At 41.6% G+C, this 23,374-nt stretch overlaps 1 protein-coding gene across 1 annotated transcript; it reads left to right on the forward strand.

Annotated features, from left to right (window-relative positions):
* Window positions 1-1,099: 1,099 nt before the first annotated feature.
* LOC311150098 (carbohydrate sulfotransferase 11-like) lies at window positions 1,100-21,126 on the forward strand. Its single transcript, XM_084187378.1, has 3 exons — window positions 1,100-1,599; window positions 13,101-13,183; window positions 14,201-21,126. The coding sequence occupies exons 1-3, from the start codon at window positions 1,506-1,508 to the stop codon at window positions 15,044-15,046; spliced, it is 1,023 nt and encodes a 340-aa protein (XP_084043504.1). The 5' UTR covers window positions 1,100-1,505; the 3' UTR covers window positions 15,047-21,126.
* Window positions 21,127-23,374: the final 2,248 nt, after the last annotated feature.

Genomic DNA, 23,374 nt, shown 5'->3' on the forward strand with positions numbered 1-23,374 from the left:
TAATCAGGTTCGTACATTTTCTTTGTAGACATTGTAAGAAGTAGTCCATGGCATATTTTTGGATACATTTGTCACAGGGAAGATTGGTGACCAAGTACATTTGCAACATTCTATATAGGGTGATATATTATGTCACGTTTCGTTACTTTATGAATGGAATAGCGCTCATGCAATATCATACGATTTATAGGACGTATTGTATCATACATCTTACCTGTCGTACAATAGCATACACATTGGATGATGTAATTTATTATACCTTAGTATTATATATTTTTTCTGAGACCACATTGCTTGTTGTGTGTAACAATAAAGAAGAATTACAAAGATAATTTAAGTTGGTTGTTAGTGGAACTAATGACAAAGGTTAGGATAATTTACGTAAAAGTTAGGAGAACTAAAACAACAACGGTTAGGTGAATTTATGTAGCAGGTTAGGTGAATTGGGTTAATTTTAGATTAAGGGTTAGGTGGAAGGGTTTGCTAAAATGCTACAGTTCTTTTTAATGCTAAAAGTATCTTATATAAAATAGGCTATATTCATTTTGGCTACTCCGTTCTGGGTCAATATGACATGCCTAAAAGATCAAATGTTTTATTTTTTTATTTTATAACATTAGTGTATTTTCATCCAAATATCAGTTTAAAATCAGAATATTTTAAAATTACCCCTCATTTTTTACCATTGAATACAGTGTTACAATTAACCCCGCAGTCTGTTACAATTAACCCGTGAGAAATACAAGAGGGACATTTCACTTCCACCACTTTCGGTTGAATTGTGAATAACTGGTGTGTCAACTTATTTACAATGTGTATGCCTAATGGTAGCTAAGATATGTAGGCTATGTTGTTTGTATAAAAATATTATGAATGTAACACAATATTAATTTCATACTAAGCAAAAACCTAACACTGTTACTTTGGTCCCCGGTCTTCCCTAGGTATAATACATCTTGGAAGTGTTCAGAAATACGTAAAGTCGGTCTACGTCTCGTATGGCTCTGAGGCGAAGCTGTGGCGTCAGTCACTGCTACAAAGTATAGGGGTGGGTGTGACGTCAAGGCACAAGTGCCGCCGACCATTTTTCGGGGAAGTTTGAGGCTGACAAAATTGAGGAAACAAAAACGGTTGAGTGATCAGAGAACTCTGATGAAACAATTCTATCATTTGTGGTTGTTAGGACATGTTTGCAATGAGACATTTCAGCGGAGCAGAAAATATTGATTGAAAGATTTCATAATTTATCGGAACACACCAACAAAGACAACCGACATTCTGTTGCCCATTCGAATATTTTCGCGGCTGTTTATTTATTGTTGTATATTCATAGGCATAGGCGAATAGACTAATTACTGAAGAGGTTGACCTAACCGTGCCACTTCCAACTTTTTCCGCATGAAGGTATCGTTCTTTCGCTTCTTTCGCAAAGCTGCATCAGACGAGTTGCCTCGCATGAGCCAACTCGGGGCGAGGGTTCTGCTCTGCCAGCTCGGGGAATCAGGATGAGAAAACCCAAAGTTGGACGAATGTTTCTGGCGACATGCGTTGGGTCACTTTTCATGGTCATATTGTACTTTCAGAACATCACAAGGCCAGGTAAGTTTCGATCATCACCACATACCAGGGAGCTATGGGATGGTGGCCCTATGATGTTCTTGTAGGGCGAAGTTTTGGGGTATTACATACAGTGAGTGTAGGCTGTTGTTCATTAGGCTAGTCCCAATAATTTATTAAATATTATATGTATGTATTTATGTAATCGTTTATCACAAACATCATGTCTAACTGAAATTAACTACCCTGTCTGTTGCACAATTTCTCCCTATATTAGCATGTGTGTTGGGTTGAGACACAATGGAAGGGGTAAATGGCGGGGCATGAGTAAGAGCACTGTGAATGTGAACCATGGAATGTTTTGGTAGCCCCCTATGAGAGACCATTAAGCATTCCTGTGCCTTTTTGGACTAGTTTCCTCAGCTCTCCTGTGCTCCCCTGTGCTAGGGCAGAGGAAGAAGACGCATTTACCCTTACGGGATTGAGTGATACTGAGGGACAGTGAAAGATAGGAGGGAACAGAACCTAACCAAGCCTCACTCCTGTATTATGTCTGAAGTTTTAACAATAGAGAGAATTAAATATAAACCATATATTTCTATGCCACGGTATGCTGTTGTTATACCACATAAATGGGAAAGGAATGATGTAAAAAGTCCAGGTTCTTAATTTTACAGAGCCTCTAAGAGTAAGTGAGCAACCAAGGAAGGGACACTCTTACTATGCTATTACATTATGTCATAGAATACTTTCTGTTTAAACAGGAAAGATTTATAAGACTCATCCTTCCTATCCAACCATCTCCCAGGGGCGGACTTAGTGATTTTGAGGCCCCAGGCAGAGGCCCCCCCGCCCCTCCAATCGCTTGATCAACATTTTTAAATGGGTTTTAGAGTAAAGATGTAATTTAACTGTAAAAATGTATTACTTTTGAATGTGCCATTAACACAACCAGTCATGATGTTTTCATCTGATTGTCAAACAAATCACTTCAAAAAGTAGGTTACCTTCGCACGTTCATCCAAAAATAATTCCAGCATCCGAACAGTGCACTGTGCACCCTCCAACTCTCCTTCAATTCACAAGTGGCTGAAACTATCTTACCAGAGAAAGCATCCGAGTGAGTGAAACAGCCCCCCTCTGTCTTACTGTACTGTATGTAGCCCATGTACAGTATCTGATGCTGTCTGGCCAAAACAAGAGTATGACATGGCATACTCTTGTTGTCCAGACAGCATCAGATACATGGGCTTCACATACAGTACCAGTCAAAAGTTTGGACACACCTACTCATTCAAGTTTTTTTTTATTTTGACTATTTTCTACATTGTAGAATAATAGGGAAGACATCAGAACTATGAAATAACACATATGGAATCATGTAGTAACCAAAAAAGTTTTAAACAAATGAAAATATATTTTATATTTGAGATTCTTCAAATAGCCACCCTTTGCCTTGATGACAGCTTTGCACAAGTCCCTCTTTGTGGCTCATGACCACACGACTGAACAGTAGTCCAGATTCGACAAAACTAGGGCCTGTAGGACCTGCCTTGTAGGTAGTGTTGTTAAGAATGCAGAGCAGCGCTTTATTATGGACAAACTTCTCCCCATCTTAGCTACTGTTGCATCAACATGTTTTGACCATGACAGTTTACAATCCAGGGTTAAAGCAGTTTAGTCACCTCAACTTGCTCAATTTCCACATTATTCATTACAAGATTTAGGTGAGGTTTAGGGTTTAGTGAATGATTTGCCCCAAATACAATGCTTTTAGTTTTTGAAATATTTAGCACTAACTTATTTCTTACTACGAATTCTGAAACTGACTGCAGCTCTTTAAGTGTTGCAGTGATTTCACTCGCTGTAGTAGCTGACGTGTATAGTGTTGAGTCACCCGCATACATAGACACACTGGCTTTACTCAAAGACTAGACAGCTGCCTAGACAGATGCCTGGGGAATGCCTGATTCTACCTGGATTATGTTAGAGAGGCTTCAATTAAAGAACACCCTCTGTGTTCTGTTAGACAGTTAACTCTTTATCCACAATATAGCAGGGGTTGTAAAGCCATAACACATACATTTTTCCAGCAGGAGACTATGATCGACAATGTCAAAAGCCGCACTGAAGTCTAACAAAACAGCTCCCACAATCTTTTTATCATCAGTTTGTCTCAGCCAATGATCAGTCCTTTGTGTAAGTGCCGTGCATGTTGAATATAAGCGTGCTGAAAGTCTGTTGTCAATTTGTTTACTGTAAAATAGCATTGTATCTGGTCAACAGTGCATGACAATTATTTTTACAGTCTATGGTGAGGATGGCCGGAAATCGCAGATTAAAACCCCATCAAAATATGTTGATGTATTTCGATTCTGTGTACAAATCAAATCAAATGTTATTGGTCGCGTACACATATTTTACAGATGTAATTGGGGGTGTAGTGAAATGCTTATGTTACTAGCTTCAACAGTGCAGTAATACCTAACAATACAAAACAATCACAAAAATAAAAGAAAGGAATTAAGAAATATATAAATATTAGAACGAGCAATGTCAGAGTCCGGAATATAAATATATATGTACAGTATTCCACGTTTTTGTTGTGTTACAGCCTGAATTCAAAATGGATAAAATATATTTTTTGATGACAAAGTGGTGTGTTTTTATACATTTTAGCAAATTTATTGAAAATGAAAAACATAAATATCTAATTTACATAAGTATTCACACCCCTGAGTCAATACTTTGTCGAAGCACTTTTGGCAGCGATTACAGCTGTGAGTCTTTCTGGGTAAGTCTCTAAGAGCTTTCCACACCTGGATTGTGCAACATTTGCCCATTATTATTTTCAAAAATGTTCAAGCTCTTTCAAATTGGTTGTTGATCATTGCTAGACAACCATTTTCAGGTCCTGCCATAGATTTTCAAGGATATTTAAATCAAAACTATAACTCATGTACTCAGGAACATTCACAGTCTTCTTGGTAAGCAACTCCAATGTATATTTGGCCTTGTGTTTTATGTTATTGTCTTGCTGAAAGGTGAATTCATCTCCCAGTGTCTGGTGGAAAGCAGACTGAACCAGGTTTTCCTCTAGGATTTTGCTTGTGCTTAGCTCCATTCTATTAATTTTGTATCCTGAAAAACTCCCTAGTTCTTAACAATTACAAGCATTCCCATAACATGATTCAGCCACAATTATGCTTAAAAATATGGAGATTGGTACTCTACTCAGTAATGTGTTGTATTGGATTTGCCCCAAACATAAGACTTTGTATTCAGGACAAAAAGTGAATTGCTTTGCCACATTTTTTGCAGTATTATGTTAATGCCTATAGTTTTGGCAAGTCGGTTAGGACATCTACTTTGTGCACGAGTCAAGTAATTTTTCCAACAATTGTTTACAGACAGATTATTTCACTTATAATTCACTGTATCACAATTCCAGTGGGTCAGAAGTTTACATACACTAAGTTGACTGTGCCTTTAAACAGCTTGGAAAATTCCAGAAAATGATGTCATGGCTTTAGAAGCTTCTGATAGGCTAATTTACATCATTTGAGTCAATTGGAGCTGTACATGTGGATGTATTTCAAGGCCTACCTTCAAACTCAGTGCCTCTTTGCTTGACATCATGGGAAAATCAAAATAATCAGCCAAGACCTCAGAAAACAATGGTAGACCTCCACAAGTCTGGTTCATCCTTGGTAGCAATTTCCAAACGCCGGAAGGTACCACGTTCATCTGTACAAACAATAGTACGCAAGTATAAACACCATGGGACCACGCAGCCGCCATACCGCTCAGGAAGGAGACACGTTCTGTCTCCTAGAGATGAACGTACTTTGGTGCAAAAACTGCAAATAAATCCCAGAACAACAGCAAAGGACTTTGTGAAGATGCTGGAGGAAACAGGTACAAAAGTATCTATATCCACAGTAAAACAAGTCCTATATCGACATAACCTGAAAGGCCGCTCAGCAAGGAAGAAGCCACTGCTCCAAAACCGCCATAAAAAATCCAGACTACGGTTTGCAAATGCACATGGGGACAAAGATCGTACTTTTTGGAGACATGTCCTCTGGTCTGATGAAACAAAAATAGAACTGTTTGGCCATAATGACCATCGTTAGGTTTGGAGGAAAAAGGGGGTAGCTTGCAAGCTGAAAAACACCATCCCAACCGTGAAGCACGGGATGGCAGCATCATGCTGTGGGGGTGCTTTGAGGCAGGAGGGACTGGTGCGCTTCACAAAATAGATGACATCATGAGGAAGGAAAATTATGTGGATATATAGAAGCAACATCTCAAGACATCAGTCAGGAAGTTAAAGCTTGGTCGCAAATGGGTCTTCCAAATGGACAATGACCCCAAACATACTTCCAAAGTTGTGGCAAAATGGCTTAAGGACAACAAAGTCTAGGTATTGGAGTGGCCATCACAAAGCCCTCACCTCAATCCTATAGAACATTTGTGGGCAGAACTGAAAAAGCGTGTGCGAGGAAGGAGGCCTACAAACCTGACTCAGTTACACCAGCTCTGTCAGGAGGAATGGGCCAAAATTCACCCAACTTATTGTGGGACGCTTGTGGAAGGCTACCCGAAACGTTTGACCCAAGTTAAACAATTTAAAGGCAATGCTACCAAATACTAATTGAGTGTGTGCAAACTTCTGACCCACTGGAAATGTGATGAAAGAAATAAAAGCTGAAATAAATCATTCTCTCTACTATTATTCTGAAATGTCACATTCTTAAAATAAAGTGGTGATCCTAACTGACCTAAGACAGGGAAGTTTTACTAGGAATAAATGTCAGGAATTGTGAAAAACTGAGTTTAAATGTATTTGGCTAAGGTGTATGTAAACTTCCGACTTCAACTGTACATATGAAGTGGGTAAAACAGTATGTAAACATTATTAAAGTGAATAGTGTTCAATAACTATGTACATAGGGCAGCAGTCTCTAAGGTGCAGACTAGAGTACCAGGTGGTAGCTGGCTAGTAAGAGTGACTAAGTTCAGGGCAGGGTACTGGGCGGAGGCCGACTAGTGGTGACTATTTAGCAGTCTGATGGCCTAGCTATAGAAGCAGTTTTTCAGTCTCTCAGTCCCAGCTTTGATGCACCTGTACTGTCTCCGCCTTCTAGGTGATAGCTCGGTGAACAGGCCGTGGGTCACGTTTCCATCCATAGTTTTTATGCGAGTACAGTCATACCATTAAAAAAAAATCACAACAGCTGTGATGGAAACAGGAAGTTTCGGTACAATTTTATAAATGCTGACAGATAAATATTTCGTTCGACATGGTGGGATCTTTTTGTGTGGGTAAAATGTATTATGTGAGAAATGGTGGTGGAAATGCCTTTATGCGCAAATATTGATATAATAACCATCATATCGAAGTAAACTTGGAGTCACACGATGATATGTTGTCTGGTACTCACACTACGACTAGGGAAATGCAGTTTATTAGGCTACAGATGAAATAACTTACGGTGAACTTCACAGGGTGGTGAAAGTGCACAGTGATCTTGATGCTCCTTTCCAATAAATATTGAGGGTCGGATTCTGGTGACATGATGATTGATGCTTGACTTCCGTTTGACAAATAAAAATAGTATTGCTCTTATCCATAATAATCTCATCATGTAGACTATCCGTATCTAGAGCGTTGGCTAGAGTGCATGTGCCAAGACCAGAGTAGGCACATTTATTTATTTATTTATTCGGTACATGAAAAAGTACAGTTTGTGTGCACTACGTCATCACGTACTAATTTGTATCTGCAACAAGATAAAAATCAGTGTGTGATGACGTAGTGCACACAAAATGGTGGAAACAAACTGGTTTCAGAATAAACATATCTGTGTATTTCACTATAGTGAATGTCTCTCCTCTACGGGCTGATGGATTCACACCTTGGACTTAGCTCTTTCTCAGACTGGACATAGTACTGCTGTCTCAACGTGTGGGTGGGTGTACACTTGTCAGTTACTGAAAGGTGCTAGATGCGCCAAGCATGCTTTACAAGCCAGCTCAATGTGACATGTGACAAAATGCATGTGAAAATAGTTGCATCTATGGACATGTCTACTTTTCGAACAGGACCTTTGAGCCTTCAGATATTATTTGGGTTGTCTAGACTCTGTCCTGACAGTCAAAGTCATGACATCCTTTTAGGTTGAGCACGTCATGAGCCCTGTACACCACAGACTTAATCACACATGATGATCAAAGGTCTGCTAGAGCAGACTTTCTCAACTCTTCGAAATTTAGATTTGTTCTAAACCTCAAATACTTCACGGTCAGAGATAATTTCTATTCTAAATTCTTCTTCTTCTGACATCAGTTTAACGTGAGGGATTTTCCTTTTTGTCTCCTGAGTTACTGAAGTTAGAACAGAAAGTAATTTCAAGCAGCAATGTATTCCCTATGAGCAAAAGACGTTGAATGTTTTGCTCACTGGGTTGGGCCCACACACACTTTCATTACTATGCTCTTCTACCAACACACACATGCAAACATCTTCACACGTTGGCATCATGTGGGTCTTGTCTAGTCAACGAACGAGGCTGGCATATGTCCCAATCCCACCACATGCCCACTGCGCCATAGAAAGCTGAATCAGTCAAAAGCCACACCTGCTGGGTGTTTGTTCTTGCTGAATAAGCCATTGGGAGACGTTAAAAGTCAATTGCTCACTATTTTAGTAGTGTCTGTTACTTGAACTCTGTGAGGTGCAATCTGAGGTGCAGTTAATTGCCGATTTCTGAGGCTGGTAACTCTAATTAACTTATCCTCTGCAGCAGAGGTAACTCTGGGTCTTCCTTTCCTGTGGCGGTCCTCATGAGAGCCAGTTTCATCATAGCCCTTGATGGTTTTTGCGACTGCACTTGAAGAAACGTTCAAAGTTCTTGAAATGTTCCGGATTGACTGACCTTCATGTCTTAAAGTAATGATGGACTGTCGTTTCTCTTTGATTATTTGAGCTGTTCTTGCCATAATATGGACTTGGTCTTTTACCAAATAGGGCTATCTTCTGTACAACCCTTTAATGAGTAGGTGTGTCCAAACCTTTGACTGGTACTGTAGATACAGCTGATCTATATAGCTATGATCTATATATAGCTATGGGTTATACAGCTTTGGTCTATACAGCTATGTTCTATCTATATAGATACAGGTAGTCTACACAGCTATGGTCTATAGAAAGCTATACAGGCAATAGTGAAACTGTAGCTTGCATCCTGTGATCTCCACATATCCAATGAGAGGAGAATCTAAAATATTATATTTTCAAAAGGAGAAATCTTCTGATTTATCTTTGGACTAATGCATAGAGTAGTGATAACCCACTGTCACAGACGTCAATTCAACATCTATTCCACGTTGCTTCAACATTTTCATTGAAGTGACGTGGAAACAATGTTGATTCAACCAGTGTGTGCCCAGTGGGAAGGGTTTAATTTGGTATCTTGACGTTGTTTCGCAACCCTGAATCTCCCCCTTCTATGTGCACGGTGCTTCCACCAAAGCGGAAGTCATAGTCAGTGACGCAGGCTGATGTGTAGAGCAGATTAAACGACATATGTAGAGGGGGAAGTGTGTTTTATCACAGCAGGAGTCACATGCTAGTCACAAAAAAGACTTGTCACATTTTGTTTTGAGTCAAATGTTTTGAGTTAATAGGTATTCAACCCCTTTGTTTTGACAAGCCTAAATAAGTTCAGGAGTAAGCATTTGTTTAACAAGTCACAAAAGAAGTTGCATGGACTCTGTGTGCAATAATACTGTTTAACATGATTTTTGAATGACTATCTCATCTCTGTATCCCAAAAATACAATTATCTGTAAGGTCTCACAGTCGAGATGTGAATTTCAAACACAGATTCAACCACAAAGACCAGGGAGGTTTCCCAATGCCTCGCAAAGAAGGGCACCTATTGGTAGATGAGTAAAAAAAAGCAGACATTGAATATACCTTTGAACATGGTGGAGTTATTAATTACACTTTGGATGGTGTATCAATACACACAGTCACTACAAAGATACAGGCATCCTTCCTAACGCAGTTGCCGGAGAGGAAGGAAACCGCTCAGGGATTTCACCATGAGGCCAATGGTGACTTTAAAATAGTTACAGAGTTTAATGGCTGTGATAGGAGAAAACTGAGCATGGATCAACAACATTGTTACTCCACAATACTAACCTAAATGACAGAGTGAAAAGAAGGAAGCCTGTACAGATTTCAAATATTCCAAAACATGAATCCTGTTTGCAACAAGGCACTAACGTATTACTGCAAAGAATGTGGCAAAGCATTTCACTTTTTGTCCTGAATACAAAGTGTTACTGTATGTTTGGGGCAAATCAAATACAACACATTACTGAGTACCACTCTCCATATTTTCAAGCATAGTGGTGGCTGCATCATGTTATGGGTATGCTTGTAATCATTAAGGACTGGGTCGTTTTTCAGGATAAAAAATAAACGGAATGGAGTTAAGCACAGGCAAAATTCTAGAGGAAAACCTGGTTCAGTCCTCTTTCCACCAGACACTGGGAGATTAATTCACATTTCAGCAGGACAATAACCTGAAACACAAGGCCAAATCTACACTGGTTGCTTACCAAGAAGATAGTGAATTTCCTGAGTGGCCGAGTTACTGTTTTGACTTAAATCTACTTGCAAATCTATGACAAGACCTGAAAATGGTTGTCTAGCAATGATCAACAACCAATTTGACAGAGCTTAAATATTTTTTTCAGAATAATGGACAAATGTTGCACCATCCAGGTGTGGAAAACTCTTAGAAACTTACCCAGAATGACTCACAGCTGTAATCGCTGCTAAAGGTGCTTCTACAAAGTATTGACTCAGGTGTGAATACTTATGTAAATTATTAATTGAATCCATTTTGAATTCAGGCTGTAACACAACAAAATGTGGAATAAGTCAAGGGTTATGAATGCTTTCTGAAGGCACTGTAAACAAGGGTTACCGGTACTGAGTCAATGTGCAGGGGTACGAGGGAATTTATTTAACCTTTTTTTAACTAGTCAAGTCAATTAAGAACAAATTCTTATTTACAATGATGGCCTACCAAGAGGCAAAAGGCCTCCAGCAGGGACGGGGGCGAGGATAATAATGTTATTGTTATTTGTTTTTAAGTAGGAAAAAACACACATCACGACAAGAGACACCACAACACTACATAAAGAGAGACCTAAGACAACAACATAGCATGGCAGCAACACATTACAACACAGCATGGTAGCAACACACCGTGACAACAACACTGGAGCAACACAACATGGTACACACATTGTTAGGCACAGACAACAGTACGAAGGACAAAAAGGTAGAAACAACATTACATCACAGGAAGCAGCCACAAGTATCAGTAAGAGTGTCCATGATTGAGTCTTTGAATGTAGAGATGGAGATACAACTGTCCAGTTTGAGTGTTTTTTGCAGCTCGTTCCAGTCGCTAGCTGCAGCGAACTGAAAAGAGGAGCGACCCAGGTATGTGTGTGCTTTGGGGACCTTTAACAGAATGTGACTGCCAGAACGGGTGTTTTATGTGGAGGATAGGTTACTAAGATAGGGGGGAGTGAGGCCTAAGAGGGTTTTATAAATAAGCATCAAACAGTGGGTCTTGCATCGGGTATACAGAAATGGACAGTTAACAGAGAAGTATAGAGTGCAGGGATGTGTCCTATAAGGAGCATTGGTGGCAAATCTGATGGCCAAATGGTAAAGAACATCTAGCCGGTCGAGAGGCGCCCTTAGCTGCCGATCTATAAATGACGTCTCTGTATTCTAGCAGGGGTAGGATCGTCATCTGAATCAGGGTTAATTTGGCAGCTGGGGGGGAAAAGGAGCGATTACAATAGAACAAGGTTAAGGGCAGAGAAAGCTTGTTGGACACTAAGAAAGCTGGTCTACAATTTTGTTTCTAGTGTCCTTTGACAGCTCTTTGGTCTTGGCAATAGTGGAGTTTGGAGTGTGACTGTTTGAGGTTGTGGACATGTGTCTTTTATACTGATAACAAGTTCAAACAGGTTCCATTAATACAGGTAACGAGTGGAGGACAGAGGAGCCTCTTAAAGAAGAAGTTACAGGTCTGTGAGAGCCAGAAATCTTGCTTGTTTGTAGGTGACCAAATACTTATTTTCCACCATAATTTGCAAATAAATTCATTAAAAATCCTACAATGTGATTTTCTGGAAAAAAAATCTCAATTTGTCTGTCATAGTTGACGTGTACCTATGATGAAAATGACAGGCCTCTCTCATCTTTTTAAGTGGGAGAACTTGCACAATTGGTGGCTGACTAAATACTTTTTCCCCCCACTGTAGGTAGGGGTAAAAGTGAATAGGCAATCAGGATAGATAATAAACAGAGTAGCAGCAGCGTATCTGTAGAGTGTGAAAGAGTGTGAAAGAGTGTGAAAGAGTGTGAAAGAGTGTGAAAGAGTGTGAAAGAGTGTGAAAGAGTGTGACACATCAATATGCATGTGTGTGTGAGCATATGTATTGTGTGTGTCAGTGTAGTATGTGTAAGTGTGTGGGTAGATTCCAGTGAGTGTGAATAGAGCCGGTGCAAGAGAGTCAATGCAAAAAAAGGGGTCAATGCAAATAGTCCGGGTAGCCGTTTGATTAACTGTTCAGCAGTCTTATGGCTTGGGGGTAGAAGCTGTTCAGGACCTGGTGCTCCAGTACTGCTTGCCATGCGGTAGCAGAGAGAACCGTCTGACTTGGGTGACTGGAGTCTTTGACAATTTGTATAGAGGTCCTGGATGGCAGGGAGCTCAGCCCCAGTGATGTACTGGGCCATATACTCTACCTTCTGTAGCGCCTTACGGTCGGATGCCAAGCAGTTGCCATACCAAGCTGTGATGCAGCCAGTCAAGATGCTCTCAATGGTGCAGCTGGATAACTTTTTGAGGATCTGATGACCCATGCCAAATCTTTTCAGCCTCCTGAGGGGGAGGCGTTTAGGACTGTGTTGGTGTGTTTGGACCATGATAGGTCCTTAGTGATGTTGACACCGAGTGATGTGCCTCAGCTTCAGATCTCTTGACCCACTTTCCCATTTCCTTCTGCGGTTTCTTTCTCTCTCTCTCTCGCTCTCGCTCTCTCTCTCTCTCTCTCTCTCTCTCTCTCGCTCGCTCTCCACCACTAACATGCCTCCAGCCCTGAGGCGCTGGTGCTCATGTGAGATCATGCACCATAAGGTAAAACATACTGAAATGAGAACTAGATGGGCTACATTACTACAGTGTGCTATAGCAGCACTGGCCACAGTCAGATTTGTTTGACAAGGTGAGGGTGATAGAGTCGGATAAACACTGTTCAGGACAGCTCAACCAGTACAGAATATGATGTCTTCTTGTATTCCAAAAGGATGCTCAGTAAGGACAAAGTTCCTTGAACATCGAGCACCCGTCACTAATCACTAAAGAAAACAGACAATAATGCCCTTTTCAGATGATTAACCCGTTTCGCTTTTTCTCCCTCTGTCTTTGTGTCTGTAGCTGTAGAGCAGTCTGGGGGGAAGGGCATCACCCCAGGGAAGACCAGGAGAAGTCCACTACAGACCCTCTACAACGGAGACCAGGTGACTAGCTTTAGAATGGCCCCATTCTATCATGCCGAGTGCGTGTGAACACTCAAGGTTATATAATGTTTGTTCACCTGATATCGATGTGTAAGTGTTTCCAGATGTGTCACACACAGGAAACTAAATTTGACAAAGTATTGATCTTGGTGAACCACTTTGACACATTTTATTTGGTTAACACATATTTGATTTCTCAAAAAATATAATTTTTGGGTAGCCTTTGGTCTCTGAACTGAATTATTGCTGCTGTACATTAAATATTGTTACATCATACTACATACCAACTGCCTTTTTCTTTCACTTTCCTCAGAGGTAATGGCTCAAGCGTTACTGCAAGGCTGAGTTGAGTTAATTTGATTTGACTTAGAAGTTATGACTCAGGTCCTTAGTGTTTACTATAAAAACAGTACCCCCTCTTCCTCAGAAAGACAAAGCTCTCTTTTTCAGCTCCAATATCTCAAATCTCAGGAATCCAGTGTATGCTGAGTGATACTGAATCTCTCTCTCTCTCTTTTTCTCTCTCTCACACAGAGGGCAGTTAGTTTGGTGCTGCTGATGCAACTAATCTTATCTGTTGTGTTCTTTTTCTCTTGGACTCCGGCCACCTGGCAACCCCTCTATCTTCTGTTCATTATTCACAGTGGGCCAGCAACACAAAGCACCATGCCCCATCCTTGATCCTTCTATTGCTTCCTCATTTCTCAAATCAAGCCACCTCTTTTGCTTCTCATTATTATAATGTTAAACACTTTGTCTCTTGCATGTGACTAGTGCCACAGCCTGTCTACTGGGAAACACAGTGGATGGCCTTGATGTTGCAATGCCAATTCCAGTTCATTTTCTAATCCGACAAGATAGATTAAAAGACTGACAGTTGGACACAATTGTTTTAGTCAGAGGATGTGGCTACATGAAGATGTTATCATTGGAGATATTTCCTATTTCATCACTAAGTGTTACATTCTAAATGTGAGTGTTGAACTTGTACGTCCCCTTTTCTCTCTGTGACTGTAGTTGGATTTGTCTGCAGTGCAGACGTCTCTGCGTGGTCGGCGAGAGCTGCTGGAGGAGGCGTGTCTCACCCACACCAAGAAGCGGCGGGTGTTGACCCCAGATGACCTCCGCCACCTCATCGTGGACGATAAGCACGGCCTGCTGTACTGCTACGTCCCCAAGGTGGCCTGCACCAACTGGAAACGTGTCTTCATGGTCCTGACGGGGGACGGACGCTACCGTGAGCCCCTAGCCATCCCCGCCAACGAGGCCCACGTGGCGGGCAACCTGCGCACACTTTCAGAGTACTCCACCTCTGAGATCAACCGCCGTCTGCGCAGCTACCTGAAATTCATCTTTGTGCGGGAGCCCTTCGAGAGGCTAGTGTCGGCCTACCGCAACAAGTTCACCCGCAGCTACAACACGGCCTTCCACAAGCGCTACGGCACCAAGATCATCCGCCGGCACCGGCCCCACCCCCAGCCGGAGGCACTGGAGCAGGGAAACGACGTCACCTTCCAGGAATTTGTGTACTACCTGGTGGATCCCCGCACACAGAGAGAGGAGCCCTTCAACGAGCACTGGGAGCGGATCCACTCACTGTGCCACCCCTGCCTCATCCACTACGATGTGGTGGGGAAGTATGAGACTCTGGAGCAGGACTCCCGCTCTGTGCTGCGGCTGGCCGGCGCTGACGGGGAGGTCCACTTCCCTACCTCAGGCAAGAGAACCAGGACCAACGGGGACATGGCAGCTCAGTTCTTCCAAAACGTCAGCCCCTTTTACCAAAAGAAGCTGTACAACCTTTACCGCATGGACTTCCTGCTCTTCAATTACTCCATCCCAGAGTACTTGAAGACTAGATGAGGGCAGCTCTCTCCATGTAGGTTGGAGATTTAGTAATGAATCTGTTTGGCTCTGTAATCTTGGTGTGTACAGCTTGTAATTGATGTTCCAGATGTTATTTATAAGTGCCTTGCCAGTGGGGGGAATCACTGCATTGTCAGATGTAAGAAGTTTATGGGCATGGGGGCTTGACCTTGGAGGCGCCGTATTTGCTTTAATCCTCCTCATGTGGCCTAGATAAGAGAGAAGCAGGTTCTTCTTTTACAAATCAATGTGTAGAGGGTTGTAAAGAACTCGTTGTGTGTATCACAGAATCCCTCTACTATGCCTTCCTCTTAATTTATACAATTGTACGAGTATTTATTGTCAATACAGACTGAGTCATGGACAGAGCGAATTGTGTGAGGACGTTCTAATTCATGCATTTCTTTCTGCTTGCACATACAGCATGTTTCCTTGGCTCTTGCACATCTTCTGTAGCCAAAATGATCCTCTGGGGACAAAGGGTGTCATAAAACGTACATAAACCACCAAACAAAAGAAAGCATAGTCCACAAATAAAAAGAAAGAAACCCAATAAAAATAAGCCATTTACTCTCTAAGGACAGAAGTATGAGGCTTACACAGACCCAATATGAATTGAACCAGTTTAAATGGTATATCTTACATGGTGGTAGCATTAAAAAAAAATAAACGAAGTCCTCGTTCATACTGTACCATGTCACAATTTTCCCACATTATAAAATAATTGCCTCTATTTTGGTGACTTTAAAGCCACCTGTTCATTTATGTTACATAGACTACAGTTGATAGTAAAAATGTACTGATAAACAATGTATGCTGGTTATATAAAGCCTGGCAGGCAGAATGACTGCAGATAGGAGGTTAATGACAGAAATGGCACGTTTCGCAGTCACCCCTTTATTTAGCTCACATCAGACAGAGCAAACGGTGCATAGCTCATCAATCTACACACAATACCCCATAATGACAAAGCAAAAACACGTTTTTAGAAATATGACATTTACATAAGTATTCAGACTCTTCACTCAGTACCTTGTTGAAGCACCTTTGGCAGCTATTACAAGCTTGGCACACCTGTATTTGGGGAGTTTCTCCCATTTTAATCTCTGCAGATCCTCTCAAGCTCTGTCAGGTTGGATGGGGAGTGTCGCTGTACAGCTATTTTCAGGTCTCTCCAGAGATGTTCGATCGGGTTCAAGTCCAGGCTCTGGCTGGGCCCCTCAAGGACATTCAGAGACTTGTCCCGAAGCCACTCCTGTGTTGTCTTGGCTGTGTGCTTATGGTCCAGTCTGAGGTCCTGAGTGCTCTGGAGCAGGTTTTCATCAAGGATCTCTCTGTACTTTGCTCCGTTCATCTTTCCCTCGATCCTGACTAGTCTCCCAGTCCCTGCCGCTGAAAAACATCCCCACAGCATGATGCTGCCACCACCATGCTTCACTGTAGGGTTAGTGCCAGGTTTTCTCCAGACGTGACGCTTGGCATTCAGGCCAAAGAGTTCAATCTTGGTTTCATCAGACCAGAGAATGTTGTTTCTCATGGTCTGAGAGTCCTTTAGGTGCCTTTTGGCAAACTCCAAGCGGGCTGTCATGTGCCTTTTACTGAGGAGTGGCTTCCGTCTGGTCACTCTACCATAAAGGCCATCTCCACAGAGGAACTCTGGAGCTCTATCAGAGTGACCATCGGGTTGTTGGGCACCTCCCTGACCAAGGCCCTTCTCCCCCGATTGCTCAGTTTGGCCGGGAGGCCAGCTCTAGGAAGAGTCTTGGTGGTTCCAAACTTCTTCCATTTAAGAATGATGGAGGCCACTGTGTTCTTGGGGACCTTCAATGCTGCAGAAATGTGTTGGTACCCTTCCCCAGATCTGTGCCTCGACACAATCCTGTCTCGGAGCTCTACAGATAATTCCTTCCACCGCATGGCTTGGTTTTTGCTCTGACATGCACTGTCAACTGCGGGACCTTATATAGACAGGTGTGTGCCTTTCCAAATCATGTCCAATCAATTGAATCTACCACAGGTGGACTCCAATCAAGTTGTAGAAACATCTCATGGATGATCAACAGGATGTCCCTGATCTCAATTTCGAGTCTCATAGCAAAGGGTCTGAATACTTATGTAAATAAGGTATTTCTGTTTTTTATTTTTAATACATTTGCAAAAAATTATGTTTTCACTTTGTCATTATGTGGTATTGTGTGTAGATTGATGAGGTACAATTTTTATTTAATCCATTTTAGAATAGGGCTGTAAAAAAAATAAAAGTAAAGGGGTCTGAATACTTTCCAAATGCACTGTATTTACAACATTTATTTGCATCAACGTATGCTATAGGCCATGTGTTGAGGTAGCAGTGGTGTGGAGGACATGTTCTTATGTTGGAAATAACCAAATACTTTAGAAATGTCAAATTGCTGACTTGAAATAGAAGTAGCCTCTCCTAAGTGTTTCAAGTTGTAAAGTTTATTTGTCACATGCACAGGATACAGCAGGTGTAAAATAGTACCGTTAAATGCTTACTTGTATGTAAGCTCTTTCCCAACAATGCAGTATTCAGTATCAAGGTGAGTGGAAATAATATAAAGGAATAATATACATTACTAATATAAAGTAAGAAAACACATGAGAAGTATGAAAAACTACAACAACAAAAAACATGAGAATGCAAGTCATATACAGGGTCAGTGCTAGTACCGTAATTACAATGTGCAGGAGTACCTGTGTAATTGAGGTAGATACAGTCATGTGAAAAAGTAAGTACACCCCCTGGAAAATTGTCTGTTTAATTATTTTTTTTTTTTACATATTTGGACAGATGGATATGTAATCTTCACTTCAGCACTATTAACAGATAAAGGTAACCTAATTTAGTAAATGACACTGAAAGATTATACCTGGCAAACATTTATTCATCAAAAATCAACAGAAATGCAATTCCATAGCGCGGAAAAAACAAGTACACATTTTACATTTACATTTGAGTCATTTAGCTTCAATAGCTTGTGTTGCCCCCTTTGGCTGAAATAACTTAATGTAGACATTTTTTACATCGACTGGGAGGAATTTTTGCCCACTCTTCTTTACAGTACTTCTTCAAAAGTGTCATGTTCGAGGGCTTTCTTGCGTGCACGGCCAGCTTCAAGTCCCCCCACAGCATTTCGATAGGATTGAGATCTGGGCTTTGACTCGCCATTCTATAATCCTCCATTTCTTATTTTTGAGCCATTCTGTTGTAGCTTTGCTTTTGTGTTTTGGAACATTGTCCTGTTGCAAGATCCATGTTCGGTTCAGCTTCAGCTTTTTGACAGATGGCCTCACATTCTCCTCAAGAATTCTCTGATACAATATAGAATTCATGGTTGACTCAATGATGGCAAGTTGGCCAGGCCCTGAGGCAGCAAAGCAGCCCCAAACCATAATGCCACCGCCTCCATGCTTTACGGTTGGTATGAGGTTCTTCTGTTCAAAGGCAGTGTTTAGTTTTCGCCAAACATGGTGTCTGGCATTGCGGCCAAACAACTCCACCTTTGCCTCATCTGTCCAGAGCACATTGTTCCAGAAGTTTTGGTCTTTACCCAGGTGTTGTCTGGCAAACGTCAGTCATGTCTTGATATTCTTTTTTGAGAGCAGAGGCTTCTTCCTTCCTGACCTCACATGTAGGCCAAGTTTGTGCAGTCTCTTTCTGACAGTTGACTCATGCACTTCGACATTGATTGTGGCAAGAGAGGCCTGTAGATCCCTTGATGTTACCCTGGGGTTCTTACAGACTTCTATGAGCATCTTTCGGTCAGCTCTTGGGCTGAATTTGGTGGGACGACCTGTCCTAGGTAGATTGCCAGTGGTCTGGAATTTTCTCCATTTGTAGATGAGCCAGTGGAATGATGTAGTTCAAATTGCTCGGAAATTGATTTCTAGCCCCTCCCAGACTCATCTGCATCAATAATCTCTCTTCTGAGGGCATGCTGTGTTACCACACACCCATATGGTTAAGACCAAACCAGACCAAGTTTCTAGTCTTTATGGAAGGCTGGACCCTCCTAAGTTTCTCTCTAATGATTTTCTAATCATTTGCACCTGTTTTGGTGCACCTGATTCAAATGTTTGCCATTTTATGTGCTGGTAAAGGTAGGGGTGTACTAACCTTTTCCGCATAAAGGAAAATGCATTTTTGTTTATTTGAATGGCATAACATTTTCAATGTATTTTTTTATTTTTTGTGTGATTTGTTAAATTGGGTTACCTTTATCAATAAATGTGGTGGGAATTTAGCTCAAATATCAATGTGTCCAAATATGTACAAAAACAAGACCACTTTCCAGGGGGTGTACTTACTTTTTCACATGACTGTATGTACATGTAAACAGCGGTAAAAAGTGACTGATGGCAGGATAAATAATAATGGTACTAAGAATCAATATAGCAGCAGTGTAAGTGGTGAGTGGGTGTGTGCATGGTGATGAGTGAGTGTATGTGTGTGTGTGTGTGTGTGTGTGTGTATGGAGCGCATGTCCGTGACTTATAGACAATGACACTGAATCAAATTATTGGTTGGAGAAAGACTATTGTATCTCCTCAAGGTATAGCCAATAATCCTGAAACAAAAGAGAATATGTTGGATAGAGTTGCGCATTCCGTTTGCCAAAAACTTTGACATAAGGCAAATGTGCACGCCAGTTACTAAAACAATGTAACTTTTAACCATGTTTCTACTGTGTATAAAACAGCCCATTTAAACGTACATGCTCTAGCAATGTGAAATATATTATTAGAATAACGATCAAAGTGTTGGTAGAGAATAATCATATAATTTAACCTACCTGATGTGTTTATTTCCTTGTTGAAGTGCCTGCATTACGCATGGTGCAAATTAGTCTACGAGTCATCGAGGAACATTTTATTGGTTGACGGGAATAACCAAAGTGATGAATTACTTAATGAATGTGTATTGTGTGACTTAAAGAAGGAGTTATGGCACAAGTTATTGAAGTGTGTGTTTATGTAAAACTGTTGTTTATTATATATGTCCATGGGAAATTACGCGTTTATGGTAAAAATGTGTTTTGGGGCTATCATGATGGAACATTCCTAGCGGAAGCGAGTTCCTGGAAAGAGTTCTTAGGTTCTCAGTTGGCTTTTGCCTGGGGGAGAGCAGGCTGGGCAGGTAACAGGTTGGCTAGAGTAGAGTTATACCCGAGTTTGGTTATAGACAAAGAGTTGTTGCCGGAATAGTTTATACTGAGAATATCTTTGATTTATTCACGTCTTTGTCAACGTCCTGTTTGTTATTTTCTGTACCAAGTTTGTTGGCCAATTCGTCCTGCACCTGTTACTATTGTAAATAAAAGCCTTGAAGAGAGGTGAGAACAAGAACATCCTGTCTGTCTCCTCACTGGCCGATCCGCCGCTTCGGTTTCTGCTTCACATATGGTGGCAGCGGTGGACAGTGAAGCACCGACCACAATGCTACAAGCTGATGCAACAAGAAGGAGGACGCAACCGACTACCTGTGGGGGTGGCTACACAATCAACGCTACTGGGACGACGACACTCTTCTGGTAAACAAACTACAATGCTGTTTCCCAGACGACTGGTGAAAGTGGGCGAAGCTGTATCCAGCAAAGACGAGTTCTTCAGAGCCCAGCGGTTTTTGCCGATGCTGATGGAGTGTGACCTTCTTCCAGGTGATGAGCCCTGCAGCTGTCATCTACAGTGCACAGACCATCGCTACTGCCATTACTGCCTGCAGGCCAACCACAGCTGGGCCAGCTGTCCGAAGGCTTCCCCGTACTGGTGCTGTCACTGTCGCCAGTTCGGGCATGGCCTTTCTACATGTGTGTTCCATCAGAGGTGGGCTGAGACAGAGTCCACGATCCAGATGCAGGCCGAGCCCATCACATAGCTACTAGAGACCGGTGCTGGAGCCCTGGGTGGTCCTGTTCCGTCTGAGGGGATGCTGGTTACCGATATCGCTACTGCTACCGTAGGTACAGAGGAGCTGCCCGTTGGTGGTGGTACTGGAAGAATCTGGCCTATCGGGAGCCTGAGCCACCAGGCGGTGATGCAACTAGTCAAGATGTGCTGTAAAAGTTATTCAGGATCTGAAGGGCCATGCCAAATCTCTTCAGCCTCCTGAAGGAGAAGAGGCGCTGTCGCACCCTCTTCACTACTGGTATGAGAGGACCATGTTAAGTCTTCAGTGATGGACACAGAGGAACTTGAAGCTCTTGACCCTCTTCACTGCGGCCCCGTCAATATGGGGCCCCCGTGTTGAGGGTCAGCGTGGCGGAGGTGTTTCCTTCCCTAACCACCTGTGGTCGGCCCGTCAAGAAGTCCAGGAACCAGTTACAGAGGAAGGTGTTCAGTCCAAGGGGTCCCAAGCTTGGTGACGAGCTTGGAGGGGACTATGGTGTTGAACACTGAGCTGTAGTCAATGAACAGCATTCTCACATAGGTATTCCTCTTGTGTAGGTGTGAGAGGGCAGTGTGGAGTGCAATTGAGATTGCGTCTTCCGTGGATCTGTCGTGGCGGTATGCAAATTGGAGTGGGTCCAGGGTGTCTGGGATGATGGTGTTGATGTATGCCATGAACAGCCTTTCAAAGCACTCCATGACTACAGATGTGAGTGCTACAGGGCGGTAGTCATTGAGGCAGGTTACTTTAGAATTAATTTGGCAAGCTCCCTGAGTGTTAACGAGCTACATTCAAGTTGTGTACAGACAGCCTGTTTCAGACAAACACCCGTAGACTGTGAATAATGTCTGGAGAGAACAGAGGTTGCACTCAGTAGAGTTGCATCATTTCATGAACTCCTCAGCTGGGAAGTGACACAACATTTGACTGTTGTTGACAAGTGGTCTGTAAAACCTGGTATTTTCTGCTACCAATTTAGCCTACAGAGAAATGAGCAGGTAGTTACACTATTTATTATACCAGTATTACACAGTTGTCTTGCTGTTTTTCTGTAAATGTTGTCTTATGTTAGAGTCCTCTATGTTCACTTTGCAAGTGGCAAATTGTATTTTATAGTAATGATATCCACCATTCAATATAAATTATACTTTCACACACTAATTTCTCAAAAACCAAGCACACTAGTAGAAAGTGATGACATCTTGTATTGTCATTACCGGTTATCAACCATCATAGGACCATCATAGGATCAACCATCATAGGATGCCTTTTTCCATGTCCTTATTTTCAATTATGAATGACTGTTATTCTGTGACAGAAATCTATTTTGAGGCTATGAAACTATTGTGAAGGAATTCAAGTTTGCTCCACTTTTGAAAAGTACAAAAGCCCTATCTGCAATTTCTATATAGCTCATTAATTGGGGAACATTTTGCACAGGCTTTAAAAACTCCTTTATGTGCTCATCGTGTGTTACCAACAAACTGTGAATTTAATACCAATGTACACTAACTGATACAGACCAGTGGTCAGTTGTGTTAAACCAATGGGATTGACTGACTGGAGCACAGGGAGAGCTGAGAGAGAAATATGACAGGTTATGCGGTCACATACTGTTCAGTGCTTTTTTTTATTACAGTGGGACTGACCAGAGCCACAGACTACAGAAACCATATTGATGCTTGTTGTACATTTATGAAGTAATTGATACCATCATTTGAAATGTCTATGAAAGGTAACTTAAATAATATGAGAGTTCTGCAATTGTGTAGAAAAAGGCATGTTAAGGCCAGGCACCACACACTATCACAATACATTTTTACCAGTTACATGTAGACACAAATATAATGCTTTTTTGTATTACAATATGCAAATTAGGTGCACATATTTTCATATACCGCAAAATCTATTTTTCTGGACACTGGATGAAGTCAGCCTAAATATTTTGGTTTCATTTTGGTAAGACGCTCCAGGACCGGATTTACTTCGACCAGATTATGGATAAATCATGTTTTTGTCTTTCTATCTGTAAAATACTAAAGACATGTACAGGTAACTGCCAAAATAAATGAAACACCAACATAAAGTGTCTTAATAGTGCGTTGGGCCACCACAAGCCATAACAGCTTCAATGCACCTTGGTATATATTCTACAAATGTCTGGAACTCTGTTGGAGGGATGTGACACCATTCTTATGAGAAATTCCATAATTTGGTGTTTTGTTGGTGGTGGTGGTGGAAAACCATTAGAAATAAGAATGAATAGAACAGGCGTCCCCATTCAAGTGAATGATGGCATATCTATGCTGCAATAGTCTATGTGCCAGGGGGCTAGGGTCAGTCTGTTATCTGGTGTTATTCTCCTGTCTTATCCGGTGTCCTGTGTAAATTTAAGTATGCTAATTCTCTCTCTCTCC

The sequence above is a fragment of the Coregonus lavaretus genome, assembly GCF_964263955.1.
Source record: "Coregonus lavaretus genome assembly, chromosome: 22".
In the NCBI taxonomy this organism is placed as follows: domain Eukaryota; kingdom Metazoa; phylum Chordata; class Actinopteri; order Salmoniformes; family Salmonidae; genus Coregonus; species Coregonus lavaretus.

Bases quoted from the DNA above. Each gene is read 5' to 3' on its own strand.
- LOC311150098 (XM_084187378.1), top strand. From the start codon at position 1,506: ATGAGAAAACCCAAAGTTGGACGAATGTTTCTGGCGACATGCGTTGGG. The intron at 1,600-13,100 runs GTAAGTTTCGAT...TTGTGTCTGTAG, and splicing joins TCAGAACATCACAAGGCCAG to CTGTAGAGCAGTCTGGGGGG. The intron at 13,184-14,200 runs GTGACTAGCTTT...CTGTGACTGTAG, and splicing joins CCCTCTACAACGGAGACCAG to TTGGATTTGTCTGCAGTGCA.